The sequence below is a fragment of the Eubalaena glacialis genome, chromosome 10, assembly GCF_028564815.1.
Source record: "Eubalaena glacialis isolate mEubGla1 chromosome 10, mEubGla1.1.hap2.+ XY, whole genome shotgun sequence".
NCBI lineage: Eukaryota > Metazoa > Chordata > Mammalia > Artiodactyla > Balaenidae > Eubalaena > Eubalaena glacialis.
The window spans coordinates 114,966,709-114,991,790 of NC_083725.1; the positions used below are offsets into that span (position 1 = coordinate 114,966,709).

At 60.3% G+C, this 25,082-nt stretch overlaps 1 protein-coding gene and 1 non-coding gene across 5 annotated transcripts; both read right to left on the reverse strand.

Moving 5' to 3' along the window:
- Window positions 1–2,844: 2,844 nt before the first annotated feature.
- On the reverse strand, window positions 2,845–2,917 carry TRNAR-CCU (transfer RNA arginine (anticodon CCU)). Its single transcript has one exon. It is a non-coding gene; the product is annotated as a tRNA-Arg (tRNA).
- A 2,021-nt stretch (window positions 2,918–4,938) lies between these two features.
- CDC42BPG (CDC42 binding protein kinase gamma) lies at window positions 4,939–24,054 on the reverse strand. Of its 4 annotated transcripts, none has more exons than XM_061201984.1 (37): window positions 23,833–24,054; window positions 21,192–21,283; window positions 21,026–21,109; window positions 20,240–20,335; window positions 19,779–19,927; window positions 19,179–19,272; window positions 18,726–18,926; window positions 18,352–18,600; window positions 17,819–17,898; window positions 16,875–16,969; window positions 16,699–16,779; window positions 16,338–16,429; window positions 16,057–16,236; window positions 15,560–15,652; window positions 15,298–15,422; window positions 15,148–15,220; window positions 14,849–14,955; window positions 14,648–14,762; window positions 14,287–14,435; window positions 14,118–14,206; window positions 13,753–13,805; window positions 13,570–13,665; window positions 13,417–13,476; window positions 12,964–13,069; window positions 12,517–12,650; window positions 12,295–12,434; window positions 12,119–12,200; window positions 11,255–11,471; window positions 10,224–10,286; window positions 9,502–10,101; window positions 8,386–8,483; window positions 8,220–8,304; window positions 7,995–8,115; window positions 7,740–7,857; window positions 7,462–7,585; window positions 7,255–7,343; window positions 4,939–5,719 (listed from the first exon to the last, which is right to left on the reverse strand). In XM_061201984.1, exons 1-37 carry the CDS (start codon window positions 23,990–23,992, stop codon window positions 5,663–5,665), a joined length of 4,647 nt encoding a protein of 1,548 aa, XP_061057967.1. In that variant the 5' UTR covers window positions 23,993–24,054; the 3' UTR covers window positions 4,939–5,662. The 4 variants fall into 4 exon arrangements, with proteins under 4 accessions (XP_061057967.1, XP_061057965.1, XP_061057964.1 ...); XM_061201982.1 differs by having other exon boundaries at window positions 7,255–7,340; window positions 13,570–13,668; XM_061201981.1 differs by having other exon boundaries at window positions 13,570–13,668.
- Between the last annotated feature and the right edge of the window lie 1,028 nt (window positions 24,055–25,082).

The following is a 25,082-nucleotide window of genomic DNA, read 5'->3' on the forward strand; positions in this document are numbered from 1 at the left end:
GGGGGCGAGGACACGGGAGATTTTGCTGAAGATGGACCATCAGCTCTAGAGCGCATGGTAAACAGCTACCAGGAGCTGAGGGTGGACATGGGATCAGCTAAAGGGATGGCCAGAGCCATGGAGAACTTAGAGGCTTCAGTCCCTGCGGTGAAACTGAGCAACAGGGACAAAGAGTAGGACCGGTTCTGATGGTCTTGAGGCAGTGGTAGGGTGGTGGGCCGGCTGTGAGTGTGAGAGCACGGAGAGCAGGGCTTCCTGCCAAGGGTAGGAAGGGTTCTGAGGCTCCAACTTGATTCCCATTGATGGAGGCAAGGAGGCTGGAGGAGGGTGGTCCCTCTTGATGCCTGCCAGTAACATGTATGGGCATATATGGAACACTGACATAACTTTATGAGAGGAGGGCAGGGATTCAAAATGGGAATTCAGCCTCTAATTTACCAAAAAAAAAAAAAAGTGTATTATTGTAATTAAAATTAATTTAAAATAGCATCTGCTATGTAATATCTTGACAAAAATATTAAATCTGACTTTAATGAGGAAACAATCAGGACAAATGCAAATTGCGGGTTATTCTACACTCTGCACTTCCACTGCAGGAGAAGAGGGTTCGATCGCTGGTCAGGGCAGTAGGATCCCATATGCTGTGTGGTACGGCCGAAAAAAAAAAAAAAAAAAAGTTGATATCATGAAAGATGGCCCCAAAAAGGTGGGAGGAGAAAGTTGTTGTAGATTAAAGGAGATTCAAGAGACACAAGAACCAAATGCAACATGTGATCTAGAATTGGATGCTCAATTTTTTTTTTTTTTTTAATGCTACAGAGAACATTTTTGACACAATTATATCAGAAACTGGGTGGCTTAAACAGAAATGTATCATTTCACAGTTCTGGAGGCTGAAAGTCCAAGACCAAAATGTCAGCAGGATTTGTTACTCCTGAGAGCTGTGAGAGAATCTATTCCAGGCTTCTCTCCTAGCTGCTAGTGGTTTGTTGGCAAATCTATGGCATTCCTTGGCTTGTAGAAGCATCACCCTGATCTCTGCCTTCATCATCACAGGGTGTTCTCCCTGTGTGTGTGTGTGTGTCTGTGTCCAAATTTCCCCCTTTTTAAAGGACACCAGTCATATTGGACTAGGGCCCACCCTAATGACCTCATCTTAACTACTTACATCTGCAATGACTCTAGTTCCAAATAAGGTCACATATTGAGGTATTTGGGAATAGGACTTCATTTTTTAGGGGTCAAAATTCAACCCATAACAGATTGATACAGAGTATCAATATTAAATCTCTTGAGGGCTTCCCTGGTGGCGCAGTGGTTAAGAATCCGCCTGCCAATGCAGGGGACACGGGTTCGAGCCCTGGTCAGGGAAAATCCCACGTGCCATGGAGCAACTAAACCCGTGCACCACAACTACTGAGCCCGTGCACCGCAACTGCTGAAGCCTGAGTGCCTAGAGCCTGGCTCCGCAACAAGAGAAGCCACCGCAGTGAGAAGCACGCGCACCGCAACGAAGAGTAGCCCCCACTCGCCTCAACTAGAGAAAGCCCGCGCGCAGCAACGAAGACTCAACGCAGCCAAAAAAAATTAAATAAAATAAATAAATTTTAAAAAATATTAAATCGCTTGAGATAATAATAGTGACTTCTGGTGATTCCTTATTCTTTTTTTTCTTTTCTTTTTTTTTTTTTTGGCCGCGCCACGCAGCTTGCAGGATCTTAGTTCCCCGACCAGGGATTGAACCTGAGCCCTAGGCAGTGAAAGCACAGAGTCCTAACCACTGGACCTGCCAGGTCAAAAAAAAAAAAAAATGACATGGACTGCCAGGGAATTCTTGGTGGTTCCTTATACTCTTTTTTTTTTTTAATTAATTAATTAATTAATTTATTTATTTATTTTTGAAGGTGAGAGGGCCCCGAAATATGGGGTGGTTAGTTTTTGTTTGTTTATTTGTTTTAATTTATTTATTTATTACTTATTTTTGGCTGTGTTGGGTCTTCGTTGCTGCGCGCGGGCTTTCTCTAGTTGCGGTGAGCGGGGGCTACTCTTCATTGCGGTGGCTTCTCTTGTTGAGGATCATGGGCTCTAGGCATGTGGGCTTCCGTAGTTGCAGCACATGGGCTCAGTAGTTGTGGCTCACGGGCTCTAGACTGCAGGCTCAGTAGTTACGGTGCACGGGCTTAGTTGCTCCACGGCATGATGGTTCCTTATTCTTTTTTTTTGTTTGTTTTTTTGTTTGTTTGTTTGAATTAGTTAATTAATTAATTTATTTATTTATGGCTGTGTTGGGTCTTCGGTCTTCGTTTCTGTGCGAGGGCTTTCTCCAGTTGCGGCAAGCGGGGGCCACTCTTCATCGCGGTGCGCGGGCCTCTCACTATCGCGGCCTCTCTTGTTGCGGAGCACAGGCTCCAGACGCGCAGGCTCAGCAATTGTGGCTCACGGGCCTAGTCGCTCCGCGGCATGTGGGATCTTCCCGGACCAGGGCTCGAACCCGTGTCCCCTGCATTGGCAGGCGGATTCCCAACCACTGCGCCACCAGGGAAGCCCGGTTCCTTATTCTTGAGACGCCTGCAAAGTATTTAGGTGCAAAGTTCAGGTTGTCTGCAACTTACTTTCAAATGTTAGCAAAATACATGCTATGTATACACGTTTATATGGGTAAAGAAGTAAAGCAAAAGCAGCAAAATGTTAACAATGGTGAATCTAAGTGAAGACTGTAGGGAGTTCATATTCTTTTTTTTTTTTTTAATATTTATTTATTTGGCTGTGCCAGGTCTTAGTTGCGGCACGCGGGGTCTTTTAGTTGCGGCATGCAGGCTCTTAGTTGCGGCATGTGGGATCTAGTTCCCTGACCAGGGATTGAACCCGGGCCCCCTGCATTAGGAGCGCAGAGTCTTAACCACTGGACCACTAGGGAAGTCCCAGGGCATTCATATTCTTTCAATCTTTCTGTAGGTTTGAAATTTGTCAACATAAAACTTTGGGAGAAAAAAAATTTTTTTAATGTAAAACTGTGAAAATCTTTTGGCTAAATTATTGAGGGGTGCCAGGGAAACAGCCATTTCTCCAATTTGGTGAGGATGGCTGGAGGCCCTAGCTTGTAAGAGGCCTCAGTGTCCCTGCCCTGGGCCCTCTCTTTGGGTTTCTGCATCTCCATAGGCAAACATTTCCTGAGTGAGCTGAAGGCATTTTACACTCATTGTCTCGCCAAAGTCTCACTAGAACCTCCCATGAGATGGATGTTATGATCCCCACTTACAGATGGGGAAACTGAGGCTTACAGAGGTCAGGTAACTTGCCCATGACAGCAGAACTAGACTGGAATCAAGGCTGCACTCCTAACCAGGCCCTGGAATTTCACGGGCACCCTCCAATCCCCATCCCTAACCAGGCCCCTTTCCCTACCTTTAGGGCCCTCCACGAGCCTTAGGGCACAGCCTGCCCTGATCCCAGCACGCAGCCCTTATCCTCCTGCCTCACCCAGCCCAGCCTCAAGGCCTGGGTCCTGCCCAGTCATGGACACCCCAGATTAGAACAAGTGAGACCCCTCCCAGACCTCCCCTCCCCCTACTCCTCTCAGCAGTCTCACCTGGGCGGGACAGCAGGATGTGCTCTTCAAATCCACTTCCTCCCGTCTCCACCCTGCTCTGGACCCCAAAGGCTGCCCTCTAGACCTGCAGATACTCAGCTCTAGGGGGCCTCTGGCTGCTGCTTGGGTTTGGACAAAAGGAAGCAGGAGATGGGAGGGAGGGAGTAGAGTGAGGTGGAGGAATTAATTCCCTGGGCTGCCTTCCTGCTTGGCCATGGCCAAGTGCTTCTACTGAGAGCCATAGCTCCCGCAGGGTAACACCTGCCTTTTCCTGCCCGGCTCCCGCAGGGTAACACCTGCCTTCTCCTGCCCGGCTGACCCGGGGGTGATACCAGCTCCTCACTGCTGTCAGGGCTCAGGGCGCCGCCACTCCTTGGTGGGTTCCCCTGATGCTGCCCACACTTCTGTAAACCGTCCCTTCGCCTTTTTTTTTTTTTTTTAATTAATTAATTAATTTTTTGGCTGAGTTGGGTCTTCGTTGCTGCATACAGGCTTTCTCTAGTTGTGGCGAGCGGGGGCTACTCTTTGTTGCAGTGCACGGGCTTCTCATTGCAGTGGGTTCTCTTGTTGTGGAGCATGGGCTCTAGGTGTGCGGGCTTCAGTAGTTGTGGCTCGCGGGCTCTAGAGCGCAGGCTCAGTAGTTGTGGCGCGGGGGCTTAGTTGCTCCGCAGCATGTGGTATCTTCCTGGACCAGGGCTCGAACCCGTGTCCCCTGCATTGGCAGGCGGATTCTTAACCACGGTGCCACCAGGGAAGTCCCGTCCCTTCGCTTTTAAACTCTCCTCACTTACCCCCATGTGAACATCATCCGATTTGTGAAAATTCAGGAAGACAACCTGGTCTTTAGCTGTCTCTGATGCCCCCACTCCTCCCTCCATTTTCTAAACCCCAGGAAGACAGATCCAGGCGGGGAGGCCAGCAGCTTACAAAGTTGTCTTTATTGGTTTCTTACTGCCTCACAGAGTGTCAGGGTCTATCCCTCCTGGGAATATGGCATTTGAGGAGATAAATACTTATTTTGCTCCCTACTCATCAGTAGGGGGAGGTTTAATAAAAATAGTAATATAATAACAATAATAATGACTGTGATCAATAATAAAATGCCCCTATGATCCCCTAATACACAGGTGGTTGAAGCTTTGAGAAAAAGGACCCCCCGCCTTTCTGCGAAGGGCCAGAGTGTGCCTGGAAACCCGTAGGGTGCCCATCTCCCACCAAGTAGCCCTTATAAATACCCCCCCATCCCATCCCTGGCTCGGAGTTATCTTCCTCCTGGACAGATTAGATGACAATGTCAGTTGGCTCGCGGAGCCCCTCCCTCTTCCCACCCCCACCGACTCCCCCCAGACAGAAGGCGCCTGCGCGTGTGCTCTCCCAGCTCCCTCTCCCTCCACCCCTCTCCTCTGGCCTCTCTCTTCTCCATCGCTCCTCCTTTATCCTTCTCTGCTCCTCTGGATGGCTTTCACCTCCTTCCAATCACTATCCCCTCCTCTTGCACTTCCTTTCCTCCCCCTTGCCTCTCTCACCTCCTTCACCGACATCCTCTCCCTCCTTCTCTACCTCTTTCTCTGGATTAGAGCCTGTCTTTCCTGCCCTGACCCTGAGCAGAGACTGGGATATGCCCCAACTCAACCTCCTTGGGGGTTAGACAGTCCACAGCCAAGACCCCAGACTGCTCCCAGGAACCCGGCCCCTCTCTGTCCCTCTTCTGGACTCTTGCGCACAGCACTCCTGGGGCTTGGTCCTGGAAGTGACAGCTTTGGCAAAATCACCCCTGGACACTGGCGCAGAGGGGCCCCCAGGGCAGAAGGGGGCCATCCTATTCCCCATGGCTAGCACAGGCTGGGGCTGGGAGCAGAGCGAAGGGCGGGATGAGGGCTGGGAGTCAGATCCGCCCCCCCCCCCCCCCCCGGCCCTGTCCTAGCAACCCAGGCCATGGCTGCCCAGCCCAGGCCCTCCCTGAGTCCAAATTTCCACACGTCCCGGACCAGCCGGAATATGGCATTCCTCAAGCTCTTTGCTCCCTCACATCTCTCGGTCCTGGGATTGGGGGTTGGGCCCCGCCGGAGGGTGTCAAGGGGAGCTCTCAGATTCAGGGGCCGGGGGGAGGCTCCGGGGCCGTTCTGAGACCTGGAGTGGAAACAGAAGGAAGTCAGGGTAGAAAGAGGAAGGCAGGGGACTTCCCTGGTGGCACAGTGGTTACGACTCCGCCTGCCAATGCAGGGGACACGGGTTCGAGCCCTGGTCCAGGAAGATCCTACATGCCGCAGAGCAACTAAGCCCATGCACCACAACTACTGAGCCCTCAAGCCACAACTACTGAAGCCCGCACACCTAGAGCCCGTGCTCCGCAACAAGAGAAGCCACCGCAGTGAGAAGCCCGCCCACCACAACGAAGAGTAGCCCCCGCTCGCCACAACTAGAGAAAGCCTGTGCGCAGCAACGAACACCCAACGCAGCCGAAAATAAATAAATAAATAAATAAATAAATTTATAAAAAAAAAAAAAAAAGAAAGAAGGGGGAAGCAGGACTCTTCCCTCACCACGTCAGTGCCTCCCAGAGGCTTCCCCAGGACACACCCCTTGCTGCGGCAGGGCCATCGGAGGAGGTCAGATGTGAGGTGGGGTAGGGGTACGTGAGAAGAGCCTGAGGAAATCCTACTGAACTCTGGAGCCCAAACCAAAGCCCCTTTGTTCATTCACTCCATTCTACATTCAATCAACAAATAGGCTTTACTCCAGGCAGAAGACAAACTTGACCCCCACAATCAAGGAACCCAGACGAAAACCACAGCACAGCAGGACCAACAGTTAGGAGGTGGAGGGAGGAGGGCGCCAAAGGTGGCGCCAGCCCCAGGGCGGCAGTGACCACGTGACCAGGCAGCCAAGTGGTCTCTGGAGAAGGTGACAGTGGTGCAGAGCCTTGAAGATGGCCTGGGCCTTAATCAGGTGGACGACAGGAAAGGGCATTTCAAGAGAAGCAGGGGAGACAGCAGGGATAAGGGCCTGGAGGTGGGAAAGAACATGGTGGTCCCAGGGCTCTGAGTGGCTTGGTGTGGCTGCAGCGGGGGATGGCAGTTGGAGATGTGGCTGGAGGGGGAGTGGGAGCCTTCCCAAATCCTTAGATCTTCCTGGTCCCCAGCCAGAGTGGACTGCTCCCTCCTCTGACCTCTCGCCCACAGGAACTCCTAGAGCGGGAAATCCCTGGCAGTCCAGTGGCTAGGACTCTGCACTCTCACTGCTGAGGGCCTGGGTTCAATCTCTGGTCAGGGAACTAAGATCCCGCAAGCCATGTGGCGTGGCCAAAAAAAAAATCCAAGAGCTCCCCTGTTGTGGTGCTCTCCTCTTGTGCCAGGTACCTCCTACAGGTCTCATAACAATAACCTCATTTTACAGGCGAGACAAGCTCAGGGAGGCTGGGCACCTCGCCCGGGGCCACACTGCTGGGACAGTCAGAGCCAAGACAGTCAGACCTAGGCTGACCTGCCTCCAGGCCCCTGCTGGGACCCACTAAGGGGCGAGACAGGAGAGAGTCAGCATCTCTTAGCATCCAAGGCAGGGATGGGCTCAGCTTGTTCTCTGGCCTCAGGTCCCAGCGCAGGGCCCAGCACGAAACAGAAATGCCTGCCTTTGAATGGGGAAAGGGAAAGCCCCCACTGGCTCACCTGTATCAGGGAGGCCACGGGGCTCAGAGATCCCTGGGGGCAGGACACCGACTCGCTGGACAGAGACGTCCAAGGCTTCCTCTTCACTGCTCCAGGAGCAGGATAAGCAAGGGTACAAAAATCCAGGGTCAGGTCTGAAGGGTCCAAAGGGGATGGAAACATGGGGGAGGGACGCAGAGGTCGTGGAGGCTGTGAGGCTGTCCTTACTGTGGTCCGCGTCTCCAGCGAGGCTGTCACTGCCCATGGAAGCTGGGCGCCGCGAGGCCTCAGAGAAGCTGTGGGGCCGCTGCGGGCCAGAGCTGCGGGCACCTCGGCCCTTCTCTTCCGGAGCCTGTTGGGGACAGTGTGGAAGGCTGGCACCAGGTCAAATGAACTGCATACGGCCTGGACGCCCTGAGGTCCCGGGTCCCAGGTAAGCAGAGGCCGGTGATTGGCTCAGCCTCACCAGGGAGGCTTGGGATTGGCTCCAGAGGACTCACACTCACCGGGGGCAGGTCCCTGGCGCTGGGCCTTCCGTCTGCAGGGCCCACGTGCACCAGGTGGTTGAAGTTGGTGGGCGCTGAGATGAGCTTGGAGCGCACAAAAGGGTCCTTCAGCATCTCCCTACAGGGGGAAAGGGTGAAGGGAGGAAGGCTGCTAAGGTGACACCTACCCGCCCTCTCCGGGACGGGCAGGCTCGTGCTTCGCCCCGCCCCCAAGAGTAGGAGGTCCCGCCCAGCCACCGCACCACGCACGCGCACCTGCGCTGCTGCTGCAGCTGCTCCTCCGACACGCGGAAGAAGAAGCGGCGCTTGCTCTTGGTGCGGAACAGCTGGCGCCGGCTGTTGTCGGTGAGGTTGGGGATGTCGAACTCGTCCTTATCTGCAGGAGAAGCAGAAAGCTGGGCGGTGCTCACAAAATCCCACAGCGCCAGTCAACTGGTGCTCAGGGTCACACCCCTTCCTCCCACCCCCACTCTCCCTCACCTGCCAGCGGGTTCCTGAGGTAGGTCAGGCGGACCTTCTCGGTGCCAAAGAGGAACAGGGAGCCCTCTGGGTTCAGGGGTCGCACCTGAGGCAGCAGGCACAGAGGTCACGCCATACTACCCGACCGCACCCCAGTCCAGCCCCAGGGATCTGAGCAGGCCCTCACCTTCTTGAGTGGCACCGTCTGGACCCATTCTGCTCTCCTCACATCAAACACATCGATGGCATTCTCGCTAAACACTGTCAGGTAGGGGGCTGCGTAACCTGTAGAGTGGGAAACTGTGCTGTGCAGCCCCAGGCAAGTGAGGCACCTCTCTGGGCTTGTTTCCCCCTCCCTATCACAGGGAACACCCTGTGCACTGTCACAGCACCGTAACTTCCACGCCCCACCAAAGGTCCTTCTCCCAGTTGCCCCACCCAACCTCCATAGCAAGTCAGAGATAACAATCAGGGAGCACTCACTCTAAGCCATGTCAGGCCTAGTTCTAACCATGTTGCATATTTTTTCTCCTTTAATTCTCAAACAACTCCGGGCAGGTAGTATTATTGCCCCTAACTTACAGATGAGGGAATGGAAACCCCAGAGCTAAGTCTCACTCCGTGGTGAGTGAGAGCTGGGAATTGGCCCCCAGCAGTCTGGACCCAACCCACAGGCCTCACCCCAGACGGGCGATTGTTCATGAAAGGAGCGCTGTCCCTCTCTTCCAGGCTGTAGCCCATCACACCAGCTACCTGTGGACATTTGAGACTCCCCCGCTGCCCTGTCCATTCATTCATTCATTCCTCCAAACATTCATAGCCTCTGGGGTGCGCTTGCCTGGGCTGGGTGCTGGATGTGATGAAGAATTGCAGGCCCCCCACACACAAAAGGTGCAGAGAGCCAGGGCAGAGGTCTGAACAGAGGTGGGGCAGCAAAAAGGAGCAAAGGACCGATTGTGGGGGGGAGGGAGGGAGCGTGAAAGCTGTAACGATAATGACAGCAATCATGGGGGTCATTTCTGGAGGGCCTACCAGCTCTAGGCCCTGAGCTGCCACTGGGGCTGGACTCGGTTAAGAGTTTGCCAGGTACGAAAAGGAGAGTACTTCAGGCAGGGGAAGAGCATGAGCGAAGGCATGGGAGGAAGATCCCGTGCAAGCCACCGAGGGTGTGGTCGCGCAGGAGGACACACGCTGGCCTCCAAACCCAAGCTTAGGAGTTTGGGCAGGGCCCTGTCTTCCTCCGACGTGTGGGCTACACCGCAGGTGTCGGGCCCCACCCAGCCTGGCCCTCCAAAGGCCTCACCCCAACCCGTGGGCACTGCTGGCCACAGCAGCTCTTGGATGCGAGACTTGCAGCCGGCGCTGTCCACATAGACCCCGGCGGTGGTGAAGAGCAGCAGGAACTCACTGAGACTGAGCTCCACGGCACCCAGGGCCTCACCCAGGCCCCCGCGGGATGGGAGCAGCTCCTCGGGCACCAGACTGACTCCCAGTGCTAAGGGCGCAGCCTCGTTGAGCAGCGGGTAGAGGGTGAAGGCGCCAGCCACGCCCACACACAGCCGGTCACCCAGCAGCCCCAGGCTCTGCACAGGTGCTGGTGCCTGCAGCTCGCGGATACGGCGCTGCCAGGGCCCCGGGCCTGGACCCAGTTGGTAGCAGAGCACCTGGCGCTTGACTGCGACACAGAGCACAGGGGTGCGGGCCTGCAGGATGCGCCCGGCTGCCAGGGCCTGGCAGCCTCGAGACTCGGGGATCTTGGCACCTGATGCCTCCACATTCTCCAGCTCGGCCAGGGCAAAGAGGCGCACGCTGGGGCCGCGGCCGCACAGCACGACCAGAAGGCCCGCGGTGGGGCTCACAGCCAGCCGCTGCACCCGCCGGCACTCACCCACCTGGAAGATGTCTGTGGGGTTGGCGAGGGAGAGTGTCACCGGCAGGTCGGTGAGGAGCAGCCCGGTGCCCAGCCTCCTCTGTCCCCTGGGGCTGACGCACACCCCGCCCACCCTGGCCCAGCCTGGTAGGTACCGTTGCTGTGCAGGTGGATCACAAACAGCCCCTCCTCAGTGCCCAGAGCAAGCCGTTTCTGGTCTGGTGGAGGGAGGGAGGGAGAGGGTCAGGGGTCCAAAGGCCCATCCAGAGGCAGGAGACTGGGCAGTTTGCCTGCCCTTGCTAAGCTTCGGTTTCTCCTGAGGACACTGCCCCTGCATCACTGGACCCTTCTGTCCCAGAGTCTGGACTGGCTCTAACAGGGAAGGGCCACGGGGACAGGAGTCAGGGTGAGAGGCCCCCCACCCCGAGCTGTGGGATTTGGGGTAAGTCACGTCACCTCTCGGAGCCTTGGTTTCCCCTTATGTAAAACGGGGATAATAGTGGTAACCTTTCTCACACAGCTGCTGTGAGGCTGTGAAGAGATGAAGCAGTGCAGGGTGAGTGTTAAGCTCACAGCAATCCCTGCTCGATAAATGCCCTTGTCCCCCGGCTCCAGACTGACACAGGGGACCTGGAGGATGTGGGCAGTGGCTCCTGTAGCTCCCGTCCTGAGGGATGGCAGGGAGAGGTCCCAGCCCGCCGGGGCAGGGCCGGCTTAGGGCCTGGCTGCTGGGGGAGGCCAGGGAGCCTCCTCTCCTGTTCCCCAGCTGTCCGATACGGAGGCCCCGCTGTGCACCAGGCTCCTGGCTGAACACAGCAGCCCCGCAGGAGACAGTGTGAGGCTCCCCCGTGGTCACCTGGCTGCTGGTAAGAGTCAGGAGCGGAACCCTCCTTTATCTCTTCCTAAAGCCTCTGCTCTTTTCGCTCACTTGAGATTCTTTTAGAAAAAGCAGAAAGGAGGGCGCAGAGAAATGGAGCGGCAGAAGCCAGGCTCCCAACCCTCAGCCCAGCTCCCTCACCACACACACAGCCGTGTCCAGAGGAGTGGCGAGGAGGACACATGTGCAGGAGGGTCCACAGCTCAGGGCTGCAGGGACTGGGCAGTGACAGCGGCCCTAGTGACCGTGGCAGGCCGGGACTCCTCCCCCGAGCCTGCCTGGGCGGCGCCCCCTCTGTGTGAGGCTCACCGATGATGGCGGCGCAGAGCGCGTGGGGCAGCAGTGGCAGCCCGTTGTCGTAGGCCTCCTTGAGCGTGTACACCGGCCGGGGCCTGGGCCGTGCGTCCAGCAGCAGCTGCTGCAGCTCGCCTAGCACCTGCAGCCAGCGCTCCCGCTCGCCCTCGCTCTCCGCCAACAGCAGCACGGTGCACGTGGCAGGCGGCACCGTCAGCTGGGAGGCCGTCACCTGCGGGCGGGGACTCAGGCTGGAGGGCAGACGGCCAAGAGCCAGCCGTCCTTCCTCCCGTCCCTCTCTCCATCAGCGGCTTGCCCAGGGCAATGCTAGGTGCTGTCTTGCAGCAGGCGATAAGCCAGGTGAGGTGGTCAAACAAGCATGGGGATGACTCCAGAGCCCTGGGACCAGTGCCATCAGAGGGGAAGGATGGGGCATTGTGGGACCACAGGGTGGGGCCCCCTCACCCAGGCTAAGCAGTGAAAGACGACTTCCCAGAGGACGAGACATTTCTGCCGGAGCCTGGGGGATGAGTGGAGTAACCCGGAGTGCTTGAGGTGGGGGAGGGGCAGGGAGCTGGTAGGGTCAGAGATGTGGGGCCTCAAGGCTACGGTTAGGAGCATCCTGAGGGCGATGGGGAGCCGCAGAAGGGTCCTAAACGCGGCAGGACACAACCAGCTTCATATATGGAAAACTGCACTGCAGGATGAAGTGTAGCTACACGGACCAGAGCGGAGGCCACTGTAGCCGTCCATGTGGAGGCGAGGGGGGCGGGAGGAAGGGGGCAACCATGGAGATGGAGAAAAGTGGCTGGAGTGGGGACAACACAGAGGCAGACAGAGGTCTGGTCCATCACCCCACCCCCCCAACCCCGAACTCACCCTAAAGATGCGGGGCAGGTCCTTGGATTGGGCGTGGATAACATCCGAGGCCAGGACAGGGGTGGCCGAGAACTGCGGGTCCCTGGGAGGTTCATGGAGCCGGTCAGAGGTCGCACGGCCCCGGCTGCCCCCTTGACCCACACATCCCCTGCCCCAAACTACCGCCTGGCACCCACCTCAGATCCAGTGCCTGCAGGAGGGCCCCGCTGGCCGGGCTGAGCCTCGGGTCTGGGGCATCAAAGAGCAGCAGGCGCGAGTCACTGAGGGCAGCAAACACTCGCTGCCAGCCCCGCCGGACACCCGAGGGCCGTGGCACCTGGGGGGAAAGCAGGCGTGGGAGGGCCTGCCAGGGCCCAGCCACCCACACCCGTCTTCCCCCTCCCCCAGTGCTGGCTCACCGACAAGAAGCCCTCGTAGGCGGTGCCCGTGCCCGTTTCAGGGTGCACTCCCAGGGCCGTGTGGAGGAGGTCAGGGGGCACGGGGCAGGGTGGGGCCTGTGGGGCACAAGTCGAGTGACAGAAGTAGCCGCAAGCTGTGGGGAAAGCGGGAGCCGACGGGTGGTATGAGGTGGGGTGCGGGCAGCCCGGACCCGGGACCCTGGGCACTCCTAGCCCCAGCTCCCCTCGGGCCGTGGTGACCCCTGAGCTGGCACCGATTCCCCATAAAGTGAGAAAAGAAAAAGAAAACGGAGCAGTGGGAAATGCTGACCGGGAGGCGCCAGTGGCCTGGCCTGAAACTGCCTGGGTGTGGCAGGCTCGGGGCCACTTCCGTTCCCCCCACCTAGGGGCTGTGGCTGGCGCGTGGGAGGCTGGTGTGCAGGGGGGTGGAGTGGGTGAGGGTCTCACCATCACAGCCCAGGCCCTGGCGGCCGAGGCCCAGCATCAGCGAGGTGCAGCGGAGACACTTGGTGGGGGATGGGAAGCTCCGGGGGCGCAGCGTGTGTGAGCCAGGCTGGGGAGGGGGACACGCCCATTACCCATGCCTGATCTCGGCCTCCGAGGGCCTCGCACTCCCCCCCCCCCACCCCCGGCCGCACTCCCCGCCACAAACCCCCCTCACCGCCGCCACCCCGGCCACCCCAGCCACCCTGAGGTTCGCGCAAGGCCAGGGAATGAGCCAGGTGGCAGCGTGAACTCTTGAGCCCCAGCGAGTCTGTGGTCGTACTCAAAACTTATTGCCGCCACCTCCAGCCCCACTGCAGTCTGCCAGCCAGGACGCACGTGGGGGGAACCCAAGCGGGTCCTTGGAAACCTGGCAGAATGGCTTGGTGCCCCCGCTCCGCCCCGCCGGGCACTGACCTTTGCAGGAGGACCTTCTGCAGGGGGTGTGGTAGCAGCAGGCGTTCTGGGGAACACAGCCTGCAGGGGAGGGCGAGCAAACAGGTGAGGCGTGCACAGGCAGAGGGTGGGGGCCCAGCCCCCCGCAACTGCAGGTCTCCTGTCGGTCCTCACCCCCAGGCGCAGGCTGCGTCGGCCCTCTGGCCTCAGCTCGGGCTCCAGCCCAGGCTTCAGGGCCTCCCCTGAGACGCCGGGGTCCTTGGTGGAATCCTTCTGGGGAATGCGATGGGGGCAGAGTCAAGGTCCCTGTGTCCTCCCCTGGGACTCTGCCCCAGCCAGCCCCGCACCCGTTCTTACCTCTGAGCTCCGGAAGGACAGGAAGGGAATCAGGGAGTTTGAGGGCTTGGTGTCTGCAAACAGAGGGCACGGGTCACTGGGACCAGGGACTCCACCCTAACACTTGTCACTGAGGAAACCAGGGGCCAGGGCGGGGACCTCAGTTTCCACCTCAGTAAAATGGGGAAATGACCACAGGCCGGGAAGGGTTGGGGGGCTGGCATACAGTAGGTGCTCAGTAAGTGCTAGCTAACAGATAGTGGGTTAGGCAGCAGAGTCTGGAACAAACTCTTGTCTCCGCAGCCCGGCCAGGCTGTCGTGGGACTCCCTTGGTGACCTGGAGCAGAGGACTTGCTCTAGGACAAGGCACGCAAACGGCCACTCACCCCCCGGCCCATGGGCCCGCAGCTCCTCCCGGAGGGTAGCCAGCTCCTGCTGCAGGCCCTGGTTCTGCCTCTCGACCTCCTGCAGACGGCTGGGGAGAACCAGGCAAGAGCTCGCCACAGGCCTCTGCGTGGGTCCTGGGCCCCTCGCAGTGCCTGCCTGTGGTCTCACCTCTCAGCCCGCAGCTGGGCCTCCTGCACCTGCGTCAGCCGTTCCTGCAGGCCCTGCTTGGCCCGTATCTCGGCCTCCAGTGCTGACTGCAGCTCCAGCCTGGCCGACGCCTCCATCTTCTGCAGCCGCCGTGCCTTCCACTGATGATCCTGGTGGCCAGGGGGAATCAACGTAAGATGCCCCGAGGGCCTGGCTACCTCAGAGGCCCTCTCCACCGCACCACCTGGCCAGGCTCAAAGCCCCAGCTCTGCCCCTGACCCGGTGTGAGTTTAGGCAAGTCCCTGATCTTCTGTGAGCTAGTGTCCCTACCTGTGGAGTGCGGCTCCTGGCACCCCTCCCCCTGGGTGTCCCCGGGGCTCACCAGCGGCCGGGCAGGGAGAGTCTGGGTGCCCACGTTCCGCAAGGACTCCAGCTCCTCGGCCATCTTGGTGGCCAGCGCCTGCAGGTAGCCTCTTGACACCTTCTCGTCATTCACCCTGATTGGGAAGGGGGCTCAGGGTCAGGGGCTGCGCCCTCAGCCCTGCCTGGGCCCCGCCCCCGCCCCAAGCCCCGGGGCACCCACCAGCTGAGGATGTCGGCGATCTGGGCCTCCCAGTTGCTCTCCGTCTCCCGCTGCTCGCCCTCCAGTCTCTGCTTGCTCTGCTGCTCCTGCTCCAGCTCCTCCACCAGCTGGGGGCCGGGTGGGAAGGAGGGCTCAGCCCCCAGGGGCCCCAGCACCCCTGAGGCCCACCCGTGTCCACCCTCGCTCGCCCACTATGGCTGGCCCGCGGCCCTGGCAGCCCTGCCCACCCGCCCTGCCGGCCCCCCCGCCTCTGTCCCACCCCCGGCCTGTCTCTCCGGCCCTCTGCCTGCCCTGCTCACCCGCTGCTGCTCGCGGCTCAGCTGCTGGTTCTCCTCCTGCAGCCGCCGCAGAGCCGCCTCCTTCCCACTCGGCCTGCGGGGGAGGAGGACGACTCCGTGACGCCCAGCTCGGGCCCTCGCCCTGTGCCCTGCCCCGGCTGCCCAGCTCACCCATGGCCGCGGGCCTGCTCCAGCTGCACACGCAGGGCAGCCACCTCCTGCCTCAGCTGTGCTTCCTGAGGCCTGCTGCCCTCAGGCAATCCTGTGCCGTTGGTCTCAGAGGCGGTGTGGATGGTCTGCAGGTCATGGAGAGGGGTCAGGGCAGGGGCCCAAGGAGCCATGGCCCACCCTACCCCTGGGGCCTGGCCCTGAGGACCCTGAGTGGGGTCAGGCCAAGAGCAGTGCCACTTGGCAGGGGGTAAGGCCCCACCACCTTGATCTGGGGAGGCTCCTTCTCCAGGCTTCGTTCCTGCTGTCTCTGGAGCTGCGTCACCTCCTGGCTCAGGGTGGCCACCTGGGCCTGCAGCTGGGATGGGGTGCAGAGGCAGCCAGTGCTGACCTTGTCCACCCCAACTCTTTTTTTTTTTTGGCCGCTCCTCGCGGCATGTGGGATCTTAGTTCCCCGACCAGGGATCAAACCCGCGCCCCCTGCAGTGGAAGCACAGTCTTAACCACTGGACCGCCAGGGAAGTCCCTGTCCACCCCAACTCTTGGCCTTGCTCCAGACTCTCAGGCTCTGCCGGCTGCAGCAGGAGTGGAGGCATTGGACCCTTGCCCACCCTACCTGTTCCCTCGCTCAGGCCTCGGCCAGCCACAGAGGGGGTGCAAAGGCACTTGGTGTTCCTGGCACTCCGAACCGAGCTCCCCAGCCACACCAGAGGTCCTGGGGGCAGGGCCCCGTTGCTGTCCCCACCCACGCCCATCACTCACCTCCCTCTGGGCATCCCAGGCTTCCTCCAGCTGGGAGTTCAGGGCCTGGGTCTCACTGGCCATGGCCACCTCTCTCTCCTGGGCCTCCTGCAGCTTCTGGAGCAGCTCCTCCTGCCACCCCTGGGCCCTGCACAGCTCCTGCTCCTGCGCCCGCAGCCCTGCCCGAGCCTCGACCAGCTCCTGGGGTCCAGGTGGGGGTGGGGAGGGCAAGGCCTGGAGTCAGGGCACGGACCTCCTTAGCATCGAACTCTGGGCCACTCACCCACCTCACCAAGCCCTACCTGGAGGAGCTGGTCTCTCTCCTGCCGCAGGTCACTGTCCTGGCCTGAGCTACCAGCCGGGCGCCCGTCCACCTTGCTGTCCCTCAGCGTCTCTGCCAGGAATTGTCACTGAGACCCGCACACACTGAGAGCCCAGCCTCAGCCAGGAACTCTATGTGCAGTATCTCACGGAACCCTCACCCCAGCTTGGCCCATTTTCTACATGCAGACTCAAGAGAGTTTAAGATACTTCCCTAAGATCACACAGCACGTACAGAGCAGGGGCAGGAGTGGAACCCAGGTTGAACTCAGGTGTGCTGGGAAAACAGCTCAGCCCACAAGGTAAGGGTAGAGGGGAAAGAGACGGGGTGCTGGGGGGTACCTGACAGCCTGTCCTGCAGAGTCTGCACTTCCTTCCGTAGCTGCTCCAGCTCCCGATGGTCTGAGGGGGTCTGCAGAGCCTCTGCAGTGGGGGGCACCCACAGGTGAGGAGCTCGTCCTGCAGCGGCAGCCCCCGGGGCAGACCCACCCTGCCCAGCCCAGCCGGCTCCCCCGTACCTTGGAGCTTCCGGCTCAGCTCCACCTTCTCCTGCTCCAAACAGCGGAGCTTCCGCTCCAGGGCAGCCAACTGCTCAGAACTCTCAGGGCCCAGACTGGGGAGAGCAGGGCAACAAGAGTTGGCAGAGAACCACCCCCCAGCCTCCTCCATTTTTCTGCATCCAAACATGCATTCACCTAAGAAACACCCACTATGCACCAGCTCTGTACCCAAGTCTGGGCTCTGCTGGGAAGAAAAGCAATCAAGACCAGACGCTGCCCTTAGGAGTCCCCAGGCTGTTAGTGTGGGCAGCAGCCCAGAGCAGTGGTTCCAGGGTCCCCGGGCCCTGGTTCAAGCCCCAGCCCTGGCCCTTACAAGCTGTGTGACCTTGAACATATCAGAATCTCAGTTTTCTCACAGGAAAATGCAGGTGATGCTAGGGGCTCTTCCAAGGGCCGTCAAGAGGACTCAGTGATAAGGGCCCAGGGGACCCCACGCCCAGCACATAGTGAGCGCTCCACGAGTGAGGGTCAGACGCATCCGCATCTGCTTATACTTTGCAACTCCCACTCCCCCAGGACCTCGCTGCAGTCTCAGACCAGCCCCACAAATGGAACTGGGCTGAGAGCATCCTGCCCATTTTATAGGGGTACAAAGTGAGGCTCGGGGAGAGGTACTAGGCCTCTGGCTCCGAGTCCAGTACTCGCCCAGCCAGCCGTGGAGGGTCCTGTGAGGGCCAAATGCTGGCGCAGGACCCATAGGAGGCATAGCCCCACCAGGACCTTGAGGGCATGGGGGGGTTGTCCGGCTGAGGGCTCAGAACACACTTCCCGAGCACCTGTCTCATGCGGATACCAGGTGGGCCATTCAGTTCCTTTCCCAGGGTCCTGATGGGCTACGCTCCTGGTGTTCTCCAGGCCAGCAGACCCCAGCTTCCCACCAGGTGTGTGAGGACTAGACTCACCTGCCTGAGGTATAGGTGAAACCCACGAATGGCAGGTGGTGGCCTAAGAAGGTCCCGTGGGAGGGTGGCGGCAGGGTCCCCTGCAGAAGGAGGAGAAGGAGAGGTACAGCTCTGTACCTGTAACAGGTACAGCTCCAGGCGGAGGCTCGAGACCCAGGAGACCCCCTGGGACTGAGTGCAGACCTCCTCCTGCTCAGGTGGGAACCTAGAGGGATAACACAGCCCCCCCCAAAGACTACAACTTCCATAAGTCTTTGAGGTTCCGGCCTCCCAGGTGCTGCTGGGAATTTCTTTCTTATATGATTTCTGATTAACAGGATGACACCTGTAGTCAAAGGACCTTCACTTGGCACAACCCACCTCAGTGCAGGTGAACCAGCCCAGGTGAACCATAACTCCCATGAGTCTCTGGGGTCTGAAGGCCTCATCCCCAGCCCAGCAACTGCTTTGGGAAACTTCGCGGTGCGGGGGAGGGTCCCACAGCCACTGAGATTCAAGGCAGTTTCCCCACTGCTGTGGGCCCCTCCACTCACTGGATGGTTGAGGGTGTCGTCATCCACGTCGAAGTTGGAGGTGTCCATGGGTCCGCGAAGCTCGGGGATGTAGGGGGCAGTGCTAGTCGCCAGCCGCTCCCAGTCCACGCCTTCGAAGAAGGGGTGGTTCCGGAAGTCGTCCAGCCCTCCGTGGCCCAGACGCTCCTCCTGGCGGCACAGCAGCTGGCGGATCAGGTCTTGGGCACTGGCCGGCACATCGGGCGCATCTGAGGGGAACTGCAGGTGGTCCTGCAGGCCCGGGGGAGGGGTGCAGGTGAGTGTCCAGAATCCCACCCTTGCCTCCGGGCATCTCCAACCTCGCAGACTCAGGAGTCCCGCTGCCTTCCCAGAACCCCAGGGCCTGGTGGCCAGACCTCATGGTTCATGATCTTGCCGTAGGTTTCCACCAGGGATTCAGCGTAGAAGGGCGTCTCCCCAAAGAGCAGCTCGTAGGCACAGACCCCCAGGGACCACCAGTCACACTGTGGGCCGTAGTGGCCCCTGCCCTCCTCCATGGCCTGCAGGATCTCAGGGGAGATGTAGTCGGGCGTCCCCACTGCCACCGACGAATCCACCTGTGGGTGGTGGTATTGATGACGCCATGACCGTGGCCTCAGGCTCGGCCCCTCACCACGGCCTCGGGTCTGGGCCTAGCACCCCAACTCCCTAGGGCTTGGCTGGCCCGGTGCCCCCACCTGGGCCCCAGGCCTAGCCCCTCCTTCCCCTGGGAGTCTGATGCCACCTGCACTAGGCCTGGTGCCTCGCGTTCCCCTGGGAGTTCTCCCAGCCAGGTCTCCTCTGTCCCCATCTAGGGCGGGGTCCCTTACCATGCCACTGTTGTTGAGCCGTAGGCAGGAGCCAAAGTCGGCCAAGCGGATGTGCCCGTTCATGTCCAGCAGGACATTGTCCGGCTTGACGTCCCTGGGGGAGGACACGGAGAGTGAGGGGCTTGATCTGTGCATGTGGATGTGCATTTAGGCACATGCCTGGGTGTGCGAGTGTGTGTGTGCTCGCACATGTTCCTGCATCCACATGTGAGCAGTGTGTGTGCCCACGTGTGGGAGGGGGGAAGGATGGTGGCCAGGCCTCCTGGCTCCCAAGAAGGAAGGTGGTTAAGTTGGGGAGAGGGACCCATAAGGACGACCCTTGGAGGCAGCTGAGTGTACCGTGGGGGACACAGGAGTCAGACTCCCCCAGTGCAACTGGCTGAGTCACCGTGAGCCAGGTGCTTACCTGTGCTAAGCCCTGACTACCTCATCTGGAAAATGGAATGATAGCAGCTCCCATCATACAAGGTTTTGGGTGTGAGAATTCAAAGGTTCTGAGCATACGAAGCACCCAGCACAGGGATTGGCACTTATGTGGTCAGCTGCCCCCAGAGCTGTCAACAGGGACTGAAAGTGCAGCAGGGGCTTTGGGGACCCCACCTGTGGACGTAGCCCAGCTGATGCAGCGAGTGGATGGCCAGCACCATCTCGGCCAGGTAGAACTGGGCCATCTCGGGCGGGAGACGGTCCTCAAAGCGGCTCAGCAGAGTGAGGAGGTCCCCTCCAGCGTAGTAGTCCATCACCAGGTACTAGAAGGTGGTGGGCAGGGGGCAAGAATCAGATGGCGGGGGGGCACCTGCCCCAGGGACCCATCTCCCACCCACCTCACAGGGGTCCCACAGGGCTCTGGGAAGGCAAGGCTGTGTCTCCCAGCAGCTCTGGGGCAGCCAGCTCCCAGCCAAAGCTCAGGCAGGAGGCTCTAGGCCTGAGCTGGTGGGGAGTGGAAGCCTTTCGGTCCCAGTAGGAGGGTCTCTCTCTTCCTGGATCAGTGCTTCTGGCCCCCAAAAGCCTTCTCCTTTGTCCCCAGGTAACCCCCCTCCAGCTTTGCTGAGCATCCTCACCAAGTACTCCTCATCTTGGAAAGCGTAATGCAGAGCGGTCACCCAGCGGCTGTCCCCCTTCACCAGAACGTCCCGCTCCTCCCGGAAACAGGCCGTCTGCAACAGTTTTGGGGCACAGGGGATAAGGGAGGGGGGTGGGATCGGAGCCCAGGAACCCCACCTTGCCAGCTCAGGGGATGGAGGAAGATTCAATAAGTCTAGGAATGTGGATCAAGGTCACCTGTGTGAGCCTGAGCCCGTGCTTTATGGCTCTAGGCCTCAGTGTTATCATAAAGAAAATGGGGGGACTTCCCTGGTGGCGCAGTGGCTAAGAATCCACCTGCCTATGCAGGGCACACGGGTTCGAGCCCTGGTCCGGGAAGATCCCACATGCCGTGGAGCGACTAAGCCCATGCGTCACAACTACTGGGTCTGTGCTCCGGAGCCCGCGAGCCACAACTACTGAAGCCCGCGTGCCACAACTACTGAAGCCCACACGCCTAGAGCCTGTGCTCCACAACAAGAGAAGCTACCAAAACAAGAAGCCTGCGCACCACAACGAAGAGTAGTGAGAAAGCCCACGCGCAGCGATGAAGACCCAACGCGGCCAAAAAAAAAAAAAAAAAGGAAGAAAATGGGAACAACTCTGCTTGTTCTAAGAAAGGCTTATTGTGTGGAAGGGATAGGAGGAATACGCGCTGCTGGGGGTGGATCCTCTTCCTGTTCGGCAGCCATGCCCGGCCGCTTCCCCTGCACAGGTCCCGGAGGCCTGTAGCCACCCAAAGTTCCCCCAGACGCAACACTGACCTCGGCCCTCTTCAGCATCTCCCACTTGTGCAGCATTTTCATGGCAAAAATCTGGCCACTGTCCCTCTGCCTCACCACAGCGACCTGAGGCCACAGAGGGCACTGGGATCAGTCCAGCCTGGGTGCAAACGCCCTCCTACCCCCCACCCCAAGGCCCTTTGCTCACCTCCCCGAAGGCCCCTCGGCCGATCACCTTCAAGATCTCAAAGTCATCTCTCTGCAGCTGCAGCTCTTTCACCTTTGCTATGAAGGGGCTGACTGATGGCACACAAAGTGGGGCTCAGAGAGCCTGCAGGGAGGCTCTCTCTCACCTGCAGCTCCCACAAGGCCAGGGCAGGGATGACCTCCCCAGGGATGGCCTCTGGCCAAGGGGTTGACAGGAGCTGCAGCCCATTCAGCCACGATCAGGAAGCGTGGAAGGTGGGGTCCTGGCTTGGCTGACTACCTGGCCCCCCGGAATCCATGGTTCCCTGAACCCCTGTCCCCAGATTCCAGGTAGCCTCTATCCCAGGGGCTGATGGGATTTGTAGTTCTCCCCAGCCTGGGGGCTGACCATGGCTGGCCAGGTCACCCTGGAATGATGGGGAGGGATACCATTCCCACCCCCAGCTCACAGTTCTTGGCCCTTTAGCAGGACCAGGCCAGGGCCTGTCTTGGGAAACTGGACCGGCAACATTCCTTGTCCCCAGAGAGGCTTCTCTGCCACTGAGGAGCTGTGGGTCCCTCTGTAGGCACAGAGGTACCTGGCTCGAGTGAGGCCTGGGGCGGCCCCGGAGGATAGGTAGGGCACGGTTCTACGGGGCTCCGGGCGGGCAGGCTCTGTGCTCCCCGTGTGGGGCCTCCTCAGGCCGGAGGCACAGTGAGGTCTGCCCAGGTTCTCACAAGACTCAAAAACAGGGCCAAAACGCCTTTCCCTGGCGCCCGACGCTGACACCTGAGGGTGTGAGCGCTCAGGATCTCCTCCAGGCCTGACCAGCCCTACGACTCTGAGCCCTGCCTCGCTCTCTGGACCTGCATCTGGCCACGAACCTCCTCCTTAGAGTCCCTGACACTCCCAGGAGGGACATGTCCAGCCACTCCCCGGCCCTTCCAGGCCTGGAGGAGCCCCAGGCCTGTGGGAGGGAATTGGGGCCTGGAAACTTAGGGAGGTGAGGGGGCGCAACAGGGGTTGGGGGTAGCTACAGTCTGGCTCCTTGCCTCAGTTTCCCCCTGCCAGCAGGTAAACTCCCTGCCAGCTGGGCAGGTCTGTGGTTGGGACAGAGAGCTGCTCCACAGGTTTATCAGGCAGAACCCCCCCAGCATGGGTGGTGTGGAAACCTCGTTACAGAAATTAATTGTCTTTTTCCTGGGTCCATGTGTGCAGCTGGGGAGGAGCAGCTGCAGGTCTGCAAGGGGGAACCCGAGGTGAGGGTGGCTACCCATCAGCCAGACAGGGGCCAAAGCCTGGGGCCCATAGCCAGGAGGACCCAGGCCCCCAGGACAGGCTGCCCAGTCCCCTTGCCTTGCTGCAGGGATGGGGGCTCTGGGCAGGAGCAGGGACAAGTCGGGGCAGGAGCAGAGTGAGTCACCGCTCTGTGAGTTACCCGGGGAGATGTCAACAGACAGGCCCCCACGCTGGGGTCCAGGGCAGAGGTGCCAGAGGCAGGCAGGGAGGAGAACACGTGTGTGTGGGCATCACAGGGGGTGATGACAACATAGTCAGACACACACACATAAGGTGCAGGAGTACCGGAGAGACAGGTGGGCAGCAGAGGCAGGGGCCCTCCGACTGCCCTCACCCTAGAGGAAAGGGCTGGCACTGGGCCCAACTCACTGGCATGTCTCACAGGCCCCTAACCGTGCCAGGTTGGGCCTCGTGCCTGCCCAGATCTCAGGAGTGCCAGGAATGCTAGTCGCCCACTGGGCAAACACTCGCCTCACCCCGCCCTCCAAGCCAGGCCCCCATGGCCTTCCCCCATGGCCTGGCCGGGCGTGACCAGGGAGCCCTGGGGGTGGCACCAGTGCCCACACTGGATTCAGGGTCATCCCGGGCCAGCCACTCCCAGTGACTCAGATGAGTCAACGCCAGGAAGGGGTGCAGACCCACCTCCATCCAGCCCCCTTCCCCAGCCCTGGGGAGCAGCCCTCAGGAGGCCTGGCCAGCCGCTTGTGCACAAAGGGTCTGAGGTTGGTTCCTGTGTCCAGTCTTGGGTGGTCTGGTGTGCAGGGAAATGGAAGTGTGGGGTGGGGTGGGCGGCGGATGCCTGCAAGTGTGCACTACCTATGGATCTGTGAGCGGAAGCAGACAAGTGTGTATCAGATCCAGCATGGGTGCGGGGGTCGGCAGGGTTCCCTGGGTCTCTCCAGGAGCTGCACGTGAGTGTCTCAGTGTGTCTGTGGAATGTGGGAGCCAGAGAAAGCATGTGTGTCAGTGGCTCACATGCACAGGGGTCTCCGTGTGAGAGGCTGTGTTCTCACGGGTCATGAGGTGACTCTGTGTGCAGCGTGTACTGTGTACATGTGTCTGGGGTCTACACCTGGGGCCAAGTTTCTGCGTGTCTGAGATGTGTGTGGTGCACACGTGCCAGGTTCTGGGAGTGGGAACAAGTGTGTGTGTGAATCTGAATGAGGGTAAAGTGTGCAGGTGACTGAGAGGGCCGGAGTCTGGTGGCACGTATCAGGGCCAGTGCGGGTCGTCTGGGAGGGGGGGAAACCTGTGGGAGTGCGGCTCCCCGCGGGAGGGTCTGTGGGCGTAGAGCACGGAGGGAGAGGCTCCTGGCGCGGTGTCCCTCGGGCCACCCCCCCACGGTCCCTCCCGGGCCACTCACCCCAGTTCAGGAACTGCGCCACGTTGCGCTCCCGCCGCAGGGGGGCGCTGCTGAGCTCTTGGTGCAGCCCCAGCAGCAGATCCAGGAGGCCGTCGAGCCCCGGGCCGCCGCCGGCCTCGCCCCGCGCCAGCCGCTCCAGCGCGCGCAACCGCCGCTCCATGGCTGCGGCCGGAGCCCTGAGCCCGGGCTAGAGTCGAGCCGCCCGCATGCCCGCCCGTCGGTCCGTCCGTCGGTCGGTCCGCGCGTCCTCCCCCCACCCTCCCGCCCTCCCCGCTGTCACCTTCCTCCGGAGCCGCCTGCGCGCCCTTACCTGGGCGCCGCGCCCCACCCTCCGCCCCGCCCCCCGACGGACGGGCAGGTGTGCGCCGGCCAATGGGAGACGCGACTGGAGGTGAAGGTGGGAGGGCGGAGGCGCACGGGGGCGGGCCCAACTCCCGGCCAGGAAGTGGGGGGGCGGGCCCCGAAGAGTAACTCCTGGGCGGGGCGGAGCAAGGAAGGCGGGGTGGGGTGGGGAGGGGGAGAGGGAGTGAGGTGGGGGAGGGGGAGGAGAGGGGGGGAGGGGGAGGAGGGGGGAGGAGGGGGGGAGGGGGAGGAGGGGGGGGAGGGGGAGGAGAGGGGGGAGGGGTGTCCCATCGCGGCCCGGACGGCCGCACTTATCCTCTCGCGGCCCCAGGCCCAGGCCCACCATGGCCCTCGCCGGCCCCTATCCTAGGTGGGGGATGCGTAGGGCACTGCAGCTTCCCTCGCCCCCTGGAGCAGGGGCAGCCTCTCCCTCAGCGCGGGGAGAGGGGCTGGGGATTCCCGCGGCCCCGGAGCCGGATGGGAGTTGTAGTCCGCTCCCTCCCCGGGATGCCGGCCTCTCGGCACCCCCTCCAAAAAACTGGCTAGTTTCTGATTTAGTGTTGTTTGCATCGTTACAGCCGACCTGGGAGACCGGTAGGTGAGGCAGGGATGGTTACACCCATTTGGCAGATGGACACACTGAGGCTTGGGAAGGACGAAGGTGAATTGAGGGGCTGAGGGTGAGGAAGCCTCGCAGCTAGACCCTGGAGTGGGGCGGGGCTGGTAATGTCACCACAGGCTTTTTAAGCCAGGGAGGCCCGCCTGGAACGTGAGGGCCAAGGAGAGGTCGAGGCTGGGCTGGAGAAGGTGGGAGAGGGGAGGGACTGACTCTGTCCAGTGATATTTCTGACTTCTGTCCAGCTGTCTTCAGCTGGGCTGGACCAGACGCCATGGGGCTGTGGGGCTGT